The 19,546-nt window shown below is 52.9% G+C and overlaps 1 protein-coding gene across 1 annotated transcript; it reads right to left on the reverse strand.

Annotated features, from left to right (window-relative positions):
• Positions 1-3,761: 3,761 nt before the first annotated feature.
• On the reverse strand, positions 3,762-12,392 carry CLEC3B (C-type lectin domain family 3 member B). The gene is made up of 3 exons (XM_019723705.3): positions 12,125-12,392; positions 8,124-8,222; positions 3,762-4,426 (listed from the first exon to the last, which is right to left on the reverse strand). Exons 1-3 carry the CDS (start codon positions 12,231-12,233, stop codon positions 4,026-4,028), a joined length of 609 nt encoding a protein of 202 aa, XP_019579264.2. The 5' UTR covers positions 12,234-12,392; the 3' UTR covers positions 3,762-4,025.
• Between the last annotated feature and the right edge of the window lie 7,154 nt (positions 12,393-19,546).

A 19,546-nucleotide genomic window follows, 5' to 3' on the forward strand; every position in this document is an offset into this window, starting at 1 on the left:
GTCACTGCCAATGAGCTACTTCAGCTGGGTTGAAGGTTTTCCTGCTTAAACTTAGTGAGTAATTGTCTTTCACCTAGCCATTTGGTTTGACTGTCCTCACCTGAAACACAATTTCCTACCAATACCGTCCTGTTCTTTTCCCAACAATGCAAAAGAGGAGAGCTACTCTCAGGGGCAAAACCAGCCCCATCTCTTTGTCTTGGAGCTCCTTAAAATGCCAAGTTCCCCGCCAGGTGGGTGAGCACGTCAAGAACAGGACCCAGGCCTCATGCCCTTGCTCCTGGCAGAGTGCTTGGCACATGGTAGGCACCCAATACTTACCAGTTGGCTGTTTGGAGAAATTGCTTGCAAAAAGTTTATTCTAAGAAAGTGAAATTCACTCTCTTGCAAGCTGGGTAACCTTGGCTGGTGTGGGGGAGGAAAAATAACTCCCTCTACCCTTCTAAATTCTTCTGGCTGGTCTCAAATTAACATGAGACAGACTACCCGGAGAAAAATAACCACGTTTATTATATATGTACATACGTGGACTCCCTAATACTATGGGAACTCTGGACATTTCAGGCAGTGGAGGCTTATATGAGATTCTGGACTAAGGACAGGGGAGTGGGGGTTTGGGTCTTCAAAGGGCAAGCACGCAGTTTCCAGGTAGATGAGAAAGAGCAGACATGTGGGAAGCAATGGGACACAGAGGTCAGTCTTTCTAGATTCTTTTCTGTCTTCCACATTGAGATCTTATTATGATGCTAAGGTGATACTCCTTTCCTTTAAGCAGGTTTTTCTATCTGAATTCCTTTAGGCAGGTGAGGGGGAGGGGCAAGGATTCTTTCTGAGTCTTTGTTTCTTAAAAATAAATAACCAGCTTAAAATAATCCATAACCCAAAAGGCATATTTTGGGGAGACAAACTCTACTTCCCCTCACGAGTCACTTAACGTCCCTGTACCGCAGTTCTTTCATCTGAAGATGGCATGGATCTTTGAAATGTTTCTCCCCGGCTATGTTCTCACCTGGCATGGAACAGCAGTGCATTCTAGTGGAGAAAACGGTTAGTTGTTTTGTAGGTTGTGCCGTGATTCTTAGCTTGAGACATTCATAAACCACACTCATAAATGAGTCGCCCATGAGAAGCAGGTGAAGCAAAACCTAATGTTAGGCCTCAGAAATAGCCCTAGAAAATCTGGAAGGAAAAATGCGTTTCTACCAGATTCCCTACCACCAATCACAAATGCATACCAGTGTTGATGCCTTTTTACAAACCTTTCACTCATGTCATGAAACGTCTGAAAACTTTCTTCAAGATTCGGGAAGGACTTAGTATAGATAACAGATGGTATATGGGCTTTGGAACTCAACAGACCTGGAATTCCAGCCCCATCAATGGACCGTCTTTGAAAAATTATCCTCTCTCTACCTGATTTCTTCAACTGTAAAAAAGGTTTAGTAATACCTGTCTCCTAGGTTACTTTGAATATTAAATGAGTTAATTTCTGGATTGTCACCAGGACATGGCAAAGGGCTTCTGGATCAGTGCCCAGCACACATTAGGAGCCTACAAGTTGTTCATTTTCTTTGTTTTTATTAATATCTCCATTTTCTCTTAGCAAAGCCAAACTCAAAGGAAGAATGTGCCTAGAGGTTTAAGGCCTCAGGGACACAGCAGTGGAGCGACGTTTTCAGTTGAAGCAAAGATCTGTATGTATGTGTGTGGGAGAGAAGCTCTGACCGAGGCTTGAGCCCACCTTCTCTGCCTGACAACTCGTGGTTATGCAGTAAAGGCTGTGGTTCAGGGAGGGTGGGAGAGCAGTAGGGGGAGATGGGGAACCAGAAAGGATATGATTTGCATATCCCAGTGGCGATAGAACTGGAGAGAATGGGACAGATGGGAGAGTTCCTTGGGAAGTAAAATCACGGAGTTTTGATGATTATTTGGATCTCCAATGTGACAGGCACTGAGGCGCCTGTGATGCCACACGGATCTGGGGCTTGGGTGAGTGGGTAGGTGGGGACCTCCCCTGGAGATGGTGAACTCAGGAAGAGAAGCCGACTTGAGTGGGAAGATGCTGAGTTCCCTTTCAAACATGTTGACTTAGACGCCTAAGGACTTCTAGGTGGAGATATTTACCAGGCACCTCAATTTGTACCCATTTGGGTTTCAAGAAAGAGAGAGAGCAATGGCCTGCGGTCACCACCAAAAATGAGATGCCCTGTGTAGGGCATGAGCCTGGCTTGGGCAGAGGAAACAGGCACCAAATAACTTTATCTTTTCTGGAGAGGATTCTACAAAGAGTCGCAAGAACAGCTGGGCAGTATCCTGGACTGGGGCGTCTCAGAGATCATCTAGTCTAAACCACATCTTGCAGATGAAGAAACTGGAGGCTGAGATGCCCCACAGGCCTTCTCCAGGATCCCACAGCAGGTGCCACCAGGACCAGCCCCCCGCCCCCTGTCTCCAACACACCCCTTCTCCACACGGGGGTTCTCCATCTGCAATCCCCCCTCGGCTCTCCCTCCCGCTGGCTGGAAAGGCTGAAGAAATGGCCAAATGCAAAAGGAAGGTTAGAAAGAGGAGCAGCAGTGGTGATGGGACAAGGAGGAGAGAGCAAGTCTCCATGGGGATCTGAGCGCGTGGCCCCAGCACATGTCTAAGGACCAAAAGCCAACAGAGAAAGACTCTTCACAGAAACCGCCTTCCTGCTCAGCCATTCATTCTCTCTGCTGGACAGTCACTCACCTTTCAAGGGCATTTCTCAGAAAAAGGGTTTAGGCCAGTGCTGTTCAAACTTATTTTGCTACCATTCTCTCAACACATTCACTGTTAGCGCACAATTGATCAAAACATCACAGGTAGAGTATGTATTTCTATAAACAGGACTCTCTTAATCAGATGGGATTTTCTTTTTTTAATTGGTTCATGCATCCTAGAATGAAGCAGCATTCAGCGCTAACACCCTTCCAATTCTTCACTTTTAGAGTCATAAATGTTGAGAAACTTTGATGAGATAAAATTTGGTGGGACTGCGAAGAGTGATGTCACTTAATACTTGAACTTCTCAGGTACAGGTCAAATGTGCTCTATCATTGGAAACCACTAACCTTACAAAAGTAGTTTTTACCCAGTTTTTTGCTTCTTCAACAACTACATCAATATTTCAAATCATCCCTTTGCTTGCCATCCCCACTCCCCATGGTAGAGGGAAAAGAGGCCGCAACTGTCACTTCTACTAGGAGAGTAACACGGAAGGTGAAGCTCGAGAAACCAACTTCCTGTCATAGTTCCGATAAACCGTGGAAAATTCTCCAAGTTTCCTACCTCTGAGATAGGACGAGGACTAGTGACATGAATGAGGCACTCACCTGCGGTACAAAATTTAAGGAAGAGCCAAAAAAAAACTCAGGGATCATGATAAACAATATTTGAATGTGATAAAAATCAAAATTGATGCAAAAAACCTATGATGAACAAAATGTCAAAATTTAGAATAAGAACGAGATCCCAGGACAGGTGGACCGTAGCTTGAAGTCCACAGGTCTCAGTGTCCCAAAGGTGAGAGCTTCTGTGAGTAAAGATGGGTAACGATTCTCTTGACCATACTGCCACCTGCTGCTGGACGTAGGTAATGCTTGCTGCCGGTGCAAGGGGTGCCTCTCCCCCAGGACCCAGGCCCACGCACAGGGGCACGGGGACCTTCTTGCAGGTAGCCAGCCACCCACGTCAGGAAATCTCCCTGCCGTGCACACCCCGCACAAAAGCAGCCACTCTCCGCCAAGCTGCACCAACTTTATTTGCAAAAGGAGGCTCCAAGCGCGCGGAGGGTGCCTGCGAGCAGGGTCCGGGATGGAAGGTCCCCACGGCTCCTCTCCTGGCTCCCCACAGCCTTTTACCTCCCTTCTCCGGCCCCCCAAGACTCCCGCCCCTCCCCCAGGCTCCCATAATTCCTCCTCCTGGCCCCACACAGCCCCTCCTCTGGGTCCCCGCGGGACGCCCCCCCCCCCCCCCCCCCGCCCCTCTCCTGTCTCCCGGGGCTACACGATGGCGAACTGGCAGATGTAGGGCAGCTTGTCGCGGCAACGCTTGTCGAACCACTTGCCGTTGGCGGCCCCGGCCAAGGCGGCGCAGTTCTCGGCCTTGCCGCCGTCGGGCTGCGCCGTGATCTCCGTCTCCCAGTTCTTGTAGGTGATGTGGCCGCCGGTCATGTCCACCCAGGTGCCCTCGGCCGCCATGTCGTTGAGGCCCAGCCAGATCTCCGCCTCGCTGCCCACGCTCTGGCGCAGGTACTCGTACAGCGCGTCGTTCTCCGAGCCCGTCTGCGGGGTGCCCAGCGTGCCCCCACGCGAGATGCAGTCCTCGCTTGCCTCGTGGAAGGTCTTCGCCTGGGCGAAGGCCAGAAAGCACTTCATGTGCACCTTGGTGCCCTTCAGGCAGACTGGGAGGGGGAGAAAGAGAAACAGCCGTCAGGAAGGTCTCCTCCGGCTTCCTGGGCCAAACAGCCAACCGCCAGGGGCGGGCCCACCCCCCTCCTCCCCTCCCCCCTCCTCCCCATGGATCCTGCACGACCCCCAGACCCAGGCCAGAGGGCCGTGCTGTGGCGACACCGCAGAGCCCAGGTCCCCATTCAAGAGGCCCTGGCGCGCCTGCTTCTGGGAGTGAGGTCAGTTCCTCAGCTGCACACAGCCCCTGCTCAAGGTCACACCCCTTCCCTGGGTGCCAAGCTGGAGGGATGTGGGAGAGCAAAGGGGTCATCGCTGCCTGAGACAGGGCTCTTCCAGCTTGGAACTCCGTGGGGTGGCAGAAGCAGTCCTGCTCGGCTGCTCAGCCCAGCTCTGCCCAAGTCTGCTTCCCCCCTTCCCTGCACAGGTGTGGATCCAAGAGCTGGGTGGATCCAAGGTACCCAGGTACCACACTCCAGGTACCCAGGACCCCAAACCCCTGTCCAAGAGGTCCAAGCAAGCTTCCAGCGCCTGCCAGGGCCTCAGCCTATCTCAGTGCCCCTGAGGGCTGGGAGGATGGAGCTGAGACTGCAAGACCCCTCAGACAGAAGAGATGGCACAGGCTGTGGGCCACCGGCTGGCTCTTTCAGTCATGGAACTCCGAGGAGTCCAAGAATTCTCTGAATTTGGTCTCAAAGGTTTTGTTGAAGGAGATATTTGGTCAAGTTAGGCGCATAGAATGTGTTTTTACTTAACACTTGGCTTTTCACCTTGGCTTATAATTTAAATATTTAGACAGATGGGGTGTATGACTCCATCTGTCCTCCTGCTGACCCCACAAATGTTCGGGGTGGCTCTGCCCCATCCCATCCTCTCACTCACTCAACAAACGTCTGCATGTCCCCGTGGTCACCTGACAGTCCTGGAACTGGAAGCTTGAGGCCTGAAGCATTACAGAGCTGTCTTTACTCATAAACTGTCCCAGGTCAGTCGCCTGCCTCCTGCTGTCCTGCAGCTTGATCAAGCCAGCCTTCACTGTCCTTCCCAGCCTGGCCCTTTCTTTCCTTCCTGCTGGGGACCCTGTGACATGATGCCTGGACCCTCTTTGGAGATGAAAGACTTACTACCCCAGCTGCTGGATGCACTGCAGGAAGACAGCTCTTAGCTCTCAGCCCCCTTGGAATTGCAATTGCCTCCACGGAAGAAGCCACCTCACCCAAGGTCATGCCCCTTCCCAGGGAGCCTGCACCCAGTGACTGGCCACTGAGCCCTCTTGACCCAACTCAGGACAGCTCTGGAGGGTCCTCCTATTATCGGGGCTCCCCCAAGTCGGCTGAGGCTTTTGCTGAGACCACAGGACAGCTGAATTTCTCTCTGCCCACTGCTACTTCCTTCTGTTCCGTCCCTCCCCCAGAAGCTACTAAACCTCTTGCGAGCTAAACTCCATCTCAGAGCTGAGTCCTGAGACCTGCAACACTCCCTCCAACACAGACTTAGTCCTGAACGAACACTAGTGAGTCCTCAGCGCCTTATCACTGTCACTGCCATTCTGCTGCTCTGGCCGGGTCATGGCCTCCCTCCCTTTGCTCCCGCTGTGACCTCTGCTTGTGAGGCCGCTTTATCTTCCTCTACTTCCTCTCAGGGCTCCCGTGACTACACTGATGCCATGAACGTATGGAGACTCCTGGAGAGCAGGGCCCTGGCTGGGTCCCTTCTGCCTCCTGCCTGGCAGAGGCACACTGGGTGGGGACTTCACACGTGGCTGCTGATTGGGGGAGGGAAGGGGCAGTTGGCAGGGGGTTGCAGCCCTAACCCCTGGTTTTTTCAACTCTTTGGTTAGGTCAACAGAGCTCAGGAGTGCTTTGGGTAGGGTCGTTGGCAAGGTGATCTACAGGTTGTGGTCACATGACAGAGCTCGGATCCGTAGGCTGGAAATGGAAGACCTCTCTCCTGATAAGTGGGACAGATGAGTCTGGGCCGTCTTCCTCTTTCTTGCCTTGAATGCATTCGTGATGCCTGGAGTGGGGGCAGCAGTCTTGGCACCACGCAGTGAGCTTCTGAACAAAAACTTATCACTCCCTACTTCCAGACTCACTTTTTGTTCAAGCTACTGCTGGGTTTTCTGTTACTTGAAGCCAAAACATGGACACTTCCTTTCTACAACCCCTTTTCCCCACCTGCCATGTTAAGTTGTCCAAAGTTATGTGTTTATCCTTCAACAGAGATTCACTGAGAGTTGACACACGGCAGGAATTATGCTGGGCAGGGTGGTGGGAGGAGAAAGGCAGCCAAACGCAAACACGGCCCCTGTGTTCCGGGGGACGAGGCTTATCGACCAGTGGGGGAGGGAGACATGAGTCGACAAATGAACAGATCATTACAAACTGCAATAAAATGAGAAAGGAGAAAACGTGTTCTGTGAGAGCTTATAACTGAGGAGCCCGATTGAGAAGAGGGATGAGAGATTCTGGACACGGTGAAGGTGGAGGCATTTATTAGGCGGCCAGAGCAGCAGGAGAAAAGGCCCTGTGGTGAAGGTACAGGTGGCACATCAGAGGGACAGAAGGATGGCAGTGTGAACGCTGAAAGAAAACATCTGAGTGGGAGTGAAAACTGCCCAGTGAAAAGGATCTTGGCGATTTCTGAGGAGGCAGAAGGGGAGATGGAGGTACCTTGGTCAGAGAAGCAACAGGTGAGAGGGTGGCTGTGGGCACAGGGAGGTTTGCAGATTTCCTAAGGAGGAGCCAAGGTGATTCCCAGGTGGTGACTTGAGAGGCAGAGCTAAGAGCAAAGCCCTGCTCCTGTCGGCTGTTGGCAAGACACTCAGCTTCTATGTGGAAAATGGAGGTGGGGTTATAGCCGATGGCTCGCCGCATGGGTTTTCTGTGAAGAATGAGGCAAGTACGTAAAGCACTTAGAGCAGTGCCAGGCCTGTCGTAGCGCGCATGTGAGTCACCTATTCTTGTCGGCTTATATTCTCTGTGCTCTCCAGGGCGAGGTCACGGAAGAGTAGGAAGGGCTGAGATGGGCGGAAAACTGGAGATGATATGAGAGAAGCATAGTGGGGAGAGAGAGAGGGAGACTGGCCAGGTAGTTCTGGGGCAGGTGGCTGCGCCCTGACAGTGGCGCCAGGTTCTGCAGCTGTGTGACTTTGTCCATCCTTGCTTGGCCGGTTAGCACAGGGCCAGGAAGACCAAAGCGCGCCTCGCCTCACACCCAGCACACACTAGCAAACTGCTTCCATTCAGATCGTCGTCTGCACTAAGCAGCCAGGCGAGTGTGGGCAAGGAACAGGACCCCTGCCTGCTTCCGTTTCCCCATCTCCGGCATAATTATGATGCTGAAGAGTGACAGCGTCAGCCAAGCTGCTAACATGCAGGAGTGAAGCTATGCCCCCCGTGGGGGTCTCCTGGGAGCTCATTAGGGTGGGAGCTGTTTCTGCCGGGCGATGATGGAGCCTGTGGGAGAGCTTTTGCCCTTTGGCACATTCCCACTGCCACATACGTCAGGGGGTCTCCCCGAGAGGAAGCAGGCTGAGGCGGGTGTTCCCTGAACCGGGTGCCCTGGCCGGCAGGGTTGGCCTTAGGGAACCAGCAGGGGCCCTGGCGCTGGCTGGAGGCTACAGGCTGGCTGCTGGCCAGGGCCCTTCTGTCTGGCGCACGCCCAGCCCGAGAGGCCGCCGTCTGCACTCACCCGTCTGCAGTGCCTGCTGCTCCTTCAGCAAGGCCACCTCCTGGGACAGGCTCTCCAGCTGGCTTTTGAGCTCCTCAAACATCTTCGGGCTCACGACATCTAGGGTGAAGTCAGAAGGAAGTGGAAATGATCACAACTGTGAGAAAGGCCATGGGAAGGGGTGGGGCAGGGACTGGGGGTGGACCCTACCTCTGTCAACCACAATGGGACAAGGGGAAACGACTCCCCTCGACCTCGTATCTCAGGATCCTCTCTCTCTGTCCCTGCTGACGGTCGTCTAAGTAATTGCTCATGACAGTCCTACTACCAGGGGGACCCAATCTTCCCCTGTTCCTGCTAAAGTGAGACCTGTGTTACATTTATCTAGGAGTGTTGCTGGGAATCAGAAAGGGCTGGGGTGGGGGTGCAGGCAGAGCCTTCAGTGACCCCCTACCACTCAATCACCTCGCAGCTCCAGAAGAGAACAGCGCACAGGAAGCAGGGCTGGGCCCTCGCGACCTCCTGCGCTCAGCTCCCCGGGCCGGAGGAACATGACACAGATGGGCAGAGCAGGTACCCCGGCTTGGGGCTGAGTACGGCATGCGATGGGGTCTGAGGTCACGTGGATGTGGGGGACCTGGAGTCAGTTGCTCAACCTCTCTGAATTCAGTTTTCTCATCTGTGAAATGGGATGACAGTAGCCCCACCTCAGAGGACTCTGAAGAAGACTAGAGACTAAGAGAAATAAAGCACGTGAACAGCGCTGGGCTCGTAATCTGCCCTGTGACTCGGGCCACTTGTCTCTTGCAGGTAAGAAACCGAGGTCAGACTGAAGCAATTCGTGGAAGATCTCAGAGCCGGCAGCCGGCAGGGCTGGCTGGAACCCAGGGCCACCTGGCTCCAAGCCTGCTCTTCCCACCTGACGGCGCCCAGTGAGCCCTCCTGAGCACCAAGGGCCTGCTGGGGTTCTGCTGGGAGCTGGTGACGTGAGTCGGCAGGGCATCTCGTCAAGGCCTTCCTGTGTGTGTGGAAGCTGCGAGCTCGGTGGGTGGACCCCAGTCCTTCTGAAATTCCAGGGGCTTCACAACTCAGGGTGGGGAAGGGTTTCCGTGACCCCCTTGGCTGTGTCTGCATGAAGTCCATGGTCATGAGGGGTGAGGTCAGACAGAGCCTTTGTCCAGCCATAAGATGCCTTTGCCGGGGAGTCTCAGAGAACAAATGCAGGCAAAAACATACTTGTATGTACAGAAATGAGTGACGTGACTTATCAGACTTGAGGAAAATGATGGCCAGGTGAGCTAGGCAGAAAGGGAGGGTTTGGGGCTGATGCACGAGCCTGTTGGGGTTCTGTGTGCCTCGCACTGGGCTTCTACCTCAGCCAGTTCACAGCAGCTCTGTACCTGGTCACATGATGTACCAAACAGGGTACCATGTGAGGTGGTGCAAGTCGGACACTGCACAAAGGCACTCAGGACGAGACAAGTAGGGGCGCATGTCCAGCCCCTAAACCTTGCCTTGGCTGTGCTGGGTCAGGCCAGAGAAAGGGTGCCTTTGTAATTTGCACCGAGGTGCCCGTGTGTACAAAGGAAACTGCAGGACTGGCCAAGGAGCCAGGCGCTAACAGTGCTCCACCAAGGAAGGTGTGGAGGTCGGGGGCGTCTGTGCAGCTCTGGGTGAGGAGCCAGGAGGCCCCGGCGCTGCTGCTCTCTGTCTCGGAGCCTCAGATTCCTGATGCGAGTGATCGAAACAGATGTCTTCCAGCTCCCCCGGTCCCTGCTCTAAGGGCCTCTGACCGCCTACGAGGCCATCCTGCCCACCTAAGCTCCTCGGCCCTCCCTGCATGCCTCACCTCTGGCTGACCCCCATACAGCTGGCTGGGGCCTCACCCCACACCACGAGTATGAGCTCCCAGTAGCACCCAGGGCTCTCCCCCTTCTCACCTTGCCCTGGGGCTGAGGTCGGGGCTTAACACGTGCCATTCTTTCCTCCCTTCCCCAACTTGTTCCCCACCACTTGGCCAGACACAGTGGTCTCCTCGGGCACGAGTCCCTCCCCTGAACCCTGTCCCCCACTCTTGTGCACCGGCCCCCACAACTAGATTGTTCCTGTGATTCTCAGTCCTGGCTGCTCGTAGGAATCGTGGGAGGTTTGTGGGAAACGCAGATGCTGGGCCCACCCCAGCTCTCGAGCCAGCATTTCCGGCAGTGGGGCCCAGGCCCCTGGATCTTAATGTAATCCTGAGATGGCGCTGATGCCTGAGAGAGAACCCCCGGGGTTCCAACATCGGTTGGCATCGCTAGAGCAGGGATGGGGACCCCCTCATGGGGTGCTCAGCATAGATATTGGCTTACGTGGGCAAAGAGCTCCGTAAGCATTTGCTGTGTTTGTGTGCAGTAGACGGAAGAAAGAAAAAGCAAGGTGAGTCAGACATTGGAGTGGGTTTGCGAGAGGAGGGGGGCTGGACAGGATGCCCCACTGTTGCTATGGTCTCTTTTGCAGGCTTCCGGGGGCCACCTACCTGGGGACCACTCGGGGCCAGGGTTCAAGGGTGACAGCTGGAGCCAGCCAAGCCATCGTTGGGTCTGAGCTTCTCCTTTTTCACATGATTAAGTACATGATTTACATGATAAACTGGATAAATACTAAGTCTTTGGTGACGGAGAAATTAGCAACTATTTTCCTCATTTAAAAGTTCTATTTGCCTTTGGAACGGTGCACCCTTTACAAAGAATATCCCTCAGCGGCGATTTTAGCTAACACTTGTGGACATAACCATGCATGCGACTGAGTCTTCTATTTTTCACGGACATTTTCTAGAAGGTCATATACATAATTTTTTTTTAAAACCAAACAGCTCAAAAAGTTAAAGTCTCCTTCCCAATCGAGATGCCGTCAGCTCCCCAGGTTTTCTTCTCAGAGGTAACCACTGTTACTAACTCTGGTGGATCCTTCCAGAAAAATTCTAAGCACACACAAGTAAATATGCATTTTTATATAAATCCCTTTTTCAAAACAAATGTCGGCATAGCATCCATTCTGTTTTGAACTTTCCTTTGTTCACTTTATAAACTAAACCGTGGAGAATCTTTTCCCTCAGCACCCAGGTCGGCCCCATTCTTTGTGCCAGCCCTATGGGTCCTGATGGGTACTTCACTACTCGATGGCCAATGGCAACTGTCCATTGACAGAGGAGGCTCAGAGAGGGGCCTGAGGGCGGCCCACGTCCCTTTCCCTGCTTTGCAAGTTTTCTGTGCTCTTGGCTCTGGCTGCCTGCTTCTCTGCCTGGAACTCTCTCCCAGCCTCTGAGCCCTGTGGGGGTGACAGCCCGGTTCATTGCCATGGCTTCAGTAATGTTGTCTCAACACAGCCTGGGGTGACTTCACTGCAGGCAAAGCTCCAAGGGCAGACCTTGCCACAGCCAAGGCGACTGAAGGACATCCCAAACTCCAGAGGCGACAGGGAGAACAAAGCTGCTTCCAGTGTCCTTGTTTGTTTAAACATTTTTATTTCCTCAAGACTGGGCTACACTATAGAACTCAGAATTAACTTGTTCCTGCCCTGCTCTCTGTGCATCAAGCATATCCTATGTGCCAGCCCTGGGCTGGGCACTTTACCTGTTTTATATCATTAAGTCCTCACGACAACCCTTTGAGCAAATGCCACGATCCCCATTTTACAGTTGAGAAACCCGAGGTTCAGAGATTACAAAGCAGAGCCTGTTGGCACTCTGATGAGAGTTGCGCATCTCCAGACTGCCAAGCCAAAGGTTTGATTTCTCTAAAATTTTGGGGGTGGGGTGGGGGCGGAGAGCAGTAAAGCGGATGTCAGTTTTGATCTGGAAGATTCTTTCTGATTCTGAGACTCAGTGACCCTTATAGCTCTGGCAACGGCCCCAGGGGGAACTTTACTAAAGTTCCCTGGACTCATCCAGAAGTAAAATGAAGGGAAGGGGCCTGAGGACCAGCGAAGGAGAAAGCGACCGGCTCCCTAAGAGATGGAGAGGGGCCCTGACCCCTCCTTACCTTTCTTGGCATTTGCAGCCTTTTTGACCTTGGTGGTTGGTGAGTCCGCGGTGACCTGGGTCAGGAGGGAGAAGAGGCAGAGAAGCAGGTAGGCCCCCCAAAACTCCATGCTGCTGCACCGGTGGGGGCTGCTGCTGCTGCTGCTGCCTGCAGAGGGCCTGGGTCGAGAGCAGTGGCCGTGACCAGGGCTGCACGTCTTAAGGCAGCTGCCACGAGGACCTCTATCCAGGAAACCCTCCCAGACTCGGCTGTGGGCGTGCAAAAGGGGGAAGGCCTGGGAGCCCCAGAGCCTCGCCTCCCAGGGAAAACCCAGCCAGCATCCTGGCCCCGCCTTCTAAAATAGTCATCGATTTCTAGGATTCTGAAAAATACATGGTAGTCGTCAGAGCTCACATCTGTTGTGCCGTTGTCTTGGGCAGGTGCAGAGTCCTGCCCTTCCCTGGCATTAGCTCACAGAGGCCTCCCGCCAGCAGCATGAGGGAAGTCCGGTCATGTCCCCATTTTACAGCTGGGGAAACTGAGGCTCGGGTTAAGGGACTTGCTCATGCTACCCAGGCCACACTTTGGAGAGAGCATTTTGGCTGCTGAGTGGGGGACGGGTTGGGGGACCCAGAGAAGTGGCAGAGGACATTAAGCCTCTGTCCAACATTAGCCCACACCTTCACTCTTTCCTACATAACCTGGCAAGCGAACAGCCTGCACCACAAGAAGGAAGCTTGCTTAGAGAGCTTTCCATCAGCAGTGAGGCGTGTCTTTGGTTTTTTCATCCTGCAGGTTTCACAGGTGTGTGTGCATGCATGCACTACACAGAGCATCTGGGAGTCCCGTGCTGTAAAATGACTTATGTAAAATCATAGGGGGGAGGTATTTTTTGGGTTGGGGGTCTCCACAGGTTTAGGCTTGGCCTGTCTCCCAAGGAGGGTCTACACAGCCAGGAAGATATAGCAACCGCCCTGCAGAAGGACAAGTTCATCCTGCCTTGTAAACTTGTGTCCATCGCCGGTGCCTGTAGCACCATCAGAATGATGCTTTCAGGGCCGGCCTGGTGGCTCGAGCTCCATGCTCCTAACTCCGAAGGCTGCCGGTTCGATTCCCACATGGGCCAGTGGGCTCTCAACCACAAGGTTGCCAGTTCGATTCCTCGAGTCCCGCAAGGGATGGTGGGCTCTGCCCCCTGCAACTAAGATTAAACATGGCAGCTTGAGCTGAGCTGCCGCTGAGCTCCTGGATGGCTCAGTTGGTTGGAGCACGTCCTCTCAACCACAAAGTTACCAGTTCGACTCCTGCAAGGGATGGTGGGCTGTGCCCCCTGCAACTAGCAACAGCAACTGGACCTGGAGCTGAGCTGCACCCTCCACAACTAAGATTGAAAGGACAACTTGACTTGGAAAACAGTCCTGGAAGTGCACACTGTTCCCCAATAAAGTCCTGTTCCCCTTCCCCAATAAAATCTTTAAAAAAAAATTGTTGGATCTCATTTCATGATGCAGTGATGTAGATACAAAAAAGAAAAAGAAAAAAGAATGATGCTTTCAAAGGTAGTCCTGGCTCATGAATAGCACATTGCCTTGCATCATATTTGTGTGCGTTAAAAGCGCGATGTCATGAAATGTAAACATTAAAAATATATCACCATTGTTTGTAACCCTGTTTTGGCATGTCATCGTTTTGTAACTGCTTCAACAGGCCTCAAAAATGCAAGTGGCCCACTGTGTCTCAACCTCCGCGTTAAACCCAAGTTGGAAGAGGCCGTCTGGTACAACGACCCCTCGATATGGGATGTCGCTTCCCCTGGACCCTGTCAGATGTCTCCGTGCTTGCTCAGACCCTTCCTGGGATGAGCAGCTCATGACTCTGCAAAGCAGCTGGTTCCACCATGAGACCCTCAGCTTGTTATAAAGTCCCCCCCGGTGAGACAGGCAGGCTGACGGAGCGTCACCGTGGTTCCTGGCGCCAGCCTCTGTTAGAGGAATCATGTAAGAGGAGCAATCACGTAAGAGGCCAGAAAAGATTGAAACCGGCCATCGTGTCCTTTGTCTCCGTGATTCTTTCCCCCTTTTCTCCCAACTATTCCTCTACGATATGGTTCCAGGGCTTTGTCACCTTTGGATAGAATTTTGCTTGTGATTGTCCTCACAAAACATGTTCTCGAGGGGCCTGCCTGTGGGCAGGGGCCCGTGTCTCCTGTGGACAGACTGGACACTCTTCAGATGCACGGGCTCTTTGCAGCAGCCATGCCTCACTGCTGCCAGTGTTGAGCTTATGGCCATTAATATCCCTTTGTCCCCAGCAGCTCTCCCTGGCCAGGGGAGGGCCACCACTGCAGTCAACTGCAATGGATTCATCGATGGCTCTGGGGGAGCCCATGGATTTCGTCCTCCCAGCACGAGATATCTATCTCTGCTGGCACTGTCCCCAAGGCCTCTGCCAGCCAGGCGGGCAGCAAATGGGTGGGTTGCTTCAGCCAGGAGAATGTTCTGGGTTAATGTTTGCAAGTGACCCTCCCACAAGGAAACGCCCATGCACTAACACACCACCCTCAGGGCCCCCTCTTTTCATACCAGTTTCCCAACGCAAAGAATAATCTTCATAACAAAGCCCCGAGGCAGAAAAATCAGAAGAGTCCTAAAAGACACATTTCAGTTTTCAAGTTTTTGTTGTTTTATTGTTTTGCTTTCCTCCAAAGCTGTTGCAAGTCTGAATTATACAAAACAAGCTCTGGCCACCCCACCCATGTCAGCCCAAACAGCATGAAAACTTCTGGCCCGACATGGCGCGTCCCCCACCCCCTGCTGTCGCTCTGCACAGATGTTTCCTTTCGGCTTCACTGGCCCCGTGTCAACAGAAATGTGGCCGCCTATGGCGGCAGAGAACTTTCCACACTCTCTTCAAAGGTAAGAGCATCCAGGTGCACAGCTCCAAGAATACTGCGAGCGAGCGAGAGAGTGAGCGCAGCCTAAGCTCTTAGTCAAAACCAAAGACAAAGGCCGTATCACCTTGACCTCCACAACCCCCATTAGGAAGAGTCTTTTGTTCCTTTCCAAACCTCGTTGGCCTGGCGCTGTTATTTGTTCAAGGTCTGCGGTCTTGTGGTTAGGGCTCAGTCTTTTGGTGAGCTTGGGCCTCTGGTCTGTGCAGTTCACGTGGGCTTCTCTGTCCAACCGCCTGCAGGTGGGACAGGATGGTTGGAGTGGACTGGAGTTGGGAGATTTCCCTTCCTCTGGGTCAGTTAGGTTCTGATAAAACCCCAGCAGGGTAGAGTGGGGACAAAGTCCCAGAGAGCAGCTTCCAGGCTCTCGGCCTCACGTGGAAAGGTGTGACTAGTTGGCCATCAGCTGTTACCGGTTAGCCATTAGCCACTAATATAACTGCCGTGGCTAAGCTAGCAAGCGCGGATTGCGGATTATGGATTGCAGAGAGGTGGCTTGCAATTGGCAAGTAAGGATGGTTGGCAGAGAAGCGGATGGCAGGTTGCGGATCGTGTGGCTCCTGCTTCCTATGTCTCCAACCTAGCCGCCAGCAAAGATTATAGGGGTGTGACTCCCCAATCCATGGCTCCGTGGGTGTTCCTTTTTGGCCTCACCATGTCCTGTGTTCTACTGTGAGGAGTGGGACCAGAGACCCCGCAGGACACCCTGCATGACAGTAGGCTCTGGTGACAGTTCCTCCTGAGGGCAGGCCTTATGAAAAAGACCAAAGCTGGAATATTTCAAAATGGTTCCTTTTTCCCTCCTCCCACCAGAAGCACAATGGGGATTCTCCTCTGAAGTTCACTGAGAACCAGGTGGAGCCCCTGGAGGTAAAACACACAAAAGACTAGGTTGCCCGGAGTTTTCAGCTCCCGGAGTCATGCTCACTGCAGCAATTCAGCAGTTCTAGTCCAGGTTTTTCTTCCTCCTGGTTCCTGCGGAGGTTTCCATGGGTTTCTGCTCAGGCAAGTTGTGATTTGTGACTTTGCCTGTTGGTCTGTCCCACCTGGGCAGCAGTGATTGGCCCTGTGCCCTCCCCTCTCTCACAATCTAAGAGTAGTTGCTTTTTCAGTTTGTTCAGTTCTAGCATCTCCCCCTCAATGACCCCAGGTGATCGCCAGGTCCAAACTTCAGGGAGCTATCCCAGCAGTGAATTGGGAGCAACTTCAGACCTCCTTGCCAGGACGTTAACCCCCCTTTCCAGCCATGGCCCAGGTCCAACTCCCCTGAGGCCACTCCCACCTCCACTGCCCTGGTACGTGCCATGCCAGGTCTTGCAATTATTTTGATGAGGAACCTAGTTCTTCCCACAGCAGGGACTTATCTCCCAGCGCGGGCTGGGCTGTAGTCGGACCCTAATCCTTGGTCTAGGGGTGGGCACTTCTGCTGCCTAAAGCATTCAGGGGAACAGGGGACCAAGACCCTGTCTTTATCCCAGGTATGTCCCTTTCTTTCCTGATGAAAGCCCTGACTTTGGCAAAGGAAACCTGCCAACGCTGCACCTTCAGTGTCCTTTGCAGTGGTGCCGTCCTATACAAGCAGAAACCTTGGGTCTGAATGCCAGCGCACTGCACCCTGTAGTTGCAGGTCTTTGAACCATGCCGTGAAGGTCTCCTGGTTTTTACAGCATACCGCAAGATGACAGTTGGATGAGGAGCCTGCCATTTTTTTAAGGCTTTTCATAGCAGTTAATAAGCCGGCCAACGCAACCATTGTTATAATTACCACTGGCCTCATACCACTGTGTGGTGGGGGCTTTTGTGTCACCCAACGCTTCACCCTCCCCCTGTACCCCATCTCAACCCACCACAGGCAAGTCTTGGTAATGACGATGCTCTAGCATGTCCTGGCTTGTCGCCAACCCGCTGACTACCCCCCAAGGGCCTCTGCTGCCATCTGCCAACGACTGACCCCGGTCCCAAACCCTAGTCTAAGGCCATGTCTAGGGCCAGCTGCTTAGGCTGGGTTTCTCCCCAGAAGCAAAGCCTGAGATGAGGACTCGTGCTCATACTTCATCTGGGAGGTGGTCCCACAGGGAGCGGGAGGGAAGGGCTGGGGAGAGCGACACAGGACGGAGAAGAGCTGATGAGTCCTGAGCGCTGGGGCGTGGCCCCACCAGCACGTCTAGACAAGTGTATGGAATTCTCTCTCAGAATTGTCCACCCAAGGGTCAAATGGAGCAGCGTTTCTCCACTGGCGCCTGCCCCCCACGGTTGTGGGTTGGCTCGGGAGGCGATACACTTCCGGGCTGCAGACTTGAAGCCAAGCAGCTCCCGCCCGTGTTCCGTGACTGGTGTCAGAGAAGGAAGAGCAGGAAGCCGAAGGTCTACGGGAAGCCCTGGAAGCAAGGCTGCCAGCGCGGAGTGAATCGGAGCCTGTCCTGCAGCTGTGTCTGGCCAGGGGCATCTGATGCGTGAAGCTTTATCCAACCATTTCCCCACTGACTGGTGCTTACCCTGTGGCCATTCTTTGCAGGGCTGGAACTAATACTGGGATAAACTTCTTTATATTTCATGTTTTCACTCCCTTGCATCTTGATTTCTTTACTTGGGTTACATTCCCAGAAGTGGAAATACTAGGTCAAAGGAAATGCACATTTTTCAAGGCTTATAATACACGCTGCCAGATTATTTCCCAAAAGTTTGGAATAGCATAAATTTATGCCGTTGGCAGTTTATATGTGAGACCACTGCCTTGGTGAGCAATGTGCAAACAACTGTTAATATTCTAAATTCATGTGTCTTACAGGCTTGACTTTACATGATTTGGGAGACCAAGGAATCACAAATACAATAAAACTAATTTGAATATTCTACAACATTGCATTCTGTCCGTACGTACCCCCCCTCCCCCCGCCAAGCTCTCAGTTGCCTTTTGGCTGACTTCAGTGTTCTCTCCCTGATGTTTATTTAATGGCCACTAACGGCAGCGCTGGTCATCAGATGAAGCGTGGGTTTCTCCAGGACAGTATTTTTCCAAGCCTTTGCCTTCAGCTGTTTCTTCCCTTATTCTGAGAGCTGCAGTTATCAGACATTTCCAAGAAATGCCTCTTGGAGAGACGTTGCGCGTTTGGAGTTTTGTTTCATTTGTGATGTACATTCTTTCCAGGGAGGGGTAGCCATTAGGGAAAGGTATGGGGTGGCAGAGACAGATGCTACCCTAGCCCTCTCCTTCCTCTAGCTTCCTGTAACTTCTTAGCCAGCCAGCCTAGTTGGGAAGCTGTCATACGTACAACTGGCCTGGCCACGCCTCACCTGTGTGTCATCTGTCTGATGTCTTAAATCATTAAGACCCAAGGCTTCTAAACTTGGTTCAAACTCGAGTTGCACCTTGACCACCGTCGGTGTTCCATGACAGGCAGTCAACCAGGGACAGGGAGGAGCAACAGACTGGTTTCTGCATTGTCGTCGGGAGCAGTCATGGTACCTGTAGGAAGAACCACTGCGAAAACACTGAAAACTACTGAAAACCCAGGCTGTGTTCTCAGCAGGGCAGCAGCTCCAAGCCCAGGCCAGGCAGCTGCTTCTCTCCACAAGGATGGACCTAGCCATGCCGGGAAGAGGTGCCCATGCCAGGACCTCTGGAACCCGTCTGCAGGGGCTTCAGCTCCCATTATGTTCTTTCCATTAGGCAATAAATTCCTAACTCCTTACCCTGTTTGTCTAACTGTAATGCAGAGAGCAAATGCCACAGCTAAAATACTCTCCCTCGTAAAGCAGCTCCTTCCCCAGGGTCCTTTATGATTGATGAGGGAGTATCAGAGCCCCTGGAGAAAAACAAACGCTGCTCAACCCAGGAACAGACGGAATTGCAACAGCCTGCACTCTCAGCAGAACACAGGCTTCTGGGAAGAGCCTTCTGGGGGCCGTCGAGGGTGGCCTTCTGTGTCCCCAGAGTCTGAAGGCAGGCTGAGGAAGCCAATGACAACATCTGTGAAGCAGCCTTCTTAACGCTGGCAAAACAAGGAAATCTTACAAAACACCAGGGAGTGGTTAGAAAACACAAAGCAATTTCAAAACAATGAAAAGAAAGGTTGGCTAAGGACCAAAGTGGCCCTAGGGAGCTTGGCCTGGATGTCTCGGAGGGCAGGCAGCAAGAACGGGGCTTCCCTAGGACCTGGGAAGGCTCCGCAGCCGGGCAGAAGCCCTGGGTGTGTACCCGGCAGCGTGTGTCCTCCCCTCTCCTCCCCAGGAGCACCCAAGCGCAGAGAAATGAAAGTGTGTGTGTGTGTGTGTGTGTGTGATTCTTACATTGAAAGCTCGACAGAAAGGAAATTTCACAAAAAACGTATCATAAGCATTTCCTTTAAACCACTTTTCCAGTTGGTCCCTATTCCAACGTGCTTGTTGTTGTTTTGAACTCCTGCAGCAAGAGATAAATGTGTCTCCCTGGGAAGGTCCATGACCAGGTCCCCCTGCCCCCTGCCCTGGAGCAGATGTCTGGACCTGAGGAG

This window comes from Rhinolophus sinicus, chromosome 5 (genome assembly GCF_057876585.1).
Source record: "Rhinolophus sinicus isolate RSI-liver-muscle chromosome 5, RSI-T2T, whole genome shotgun sequence".
Lineage (NCBI taxonomy): Eukaryota > Metazoa > Chordata > Mammalia > Chiroptera > Rhinolophidae > Rhinolophus > Rhinolophus sinicus.

Coding starts and splice junctions, on each gene's coding strand:
- CLEC3B (XM_019723705.3), bottom strand. CDS start 12,233: ATGGAGTTTTGGGGGGCCTACCTGCTTCTCTGCCTCTTCTCCCTCCTG. Junction 8,223..12,124: donor GGCTGCAAATGCCAAGAAAG/GTAAGGAGGGGT, acceptor ACTTCACCCTAG/ATGTCGTGAGCCCGAAGATG. Junction 4,427..8,123: donor GCAGCAGGCACTGCAGACGG/GTGAGTGCAGAC, acceptor TCCCCCTCCCAG/TCTGCCTGAAGGGCACCAAG.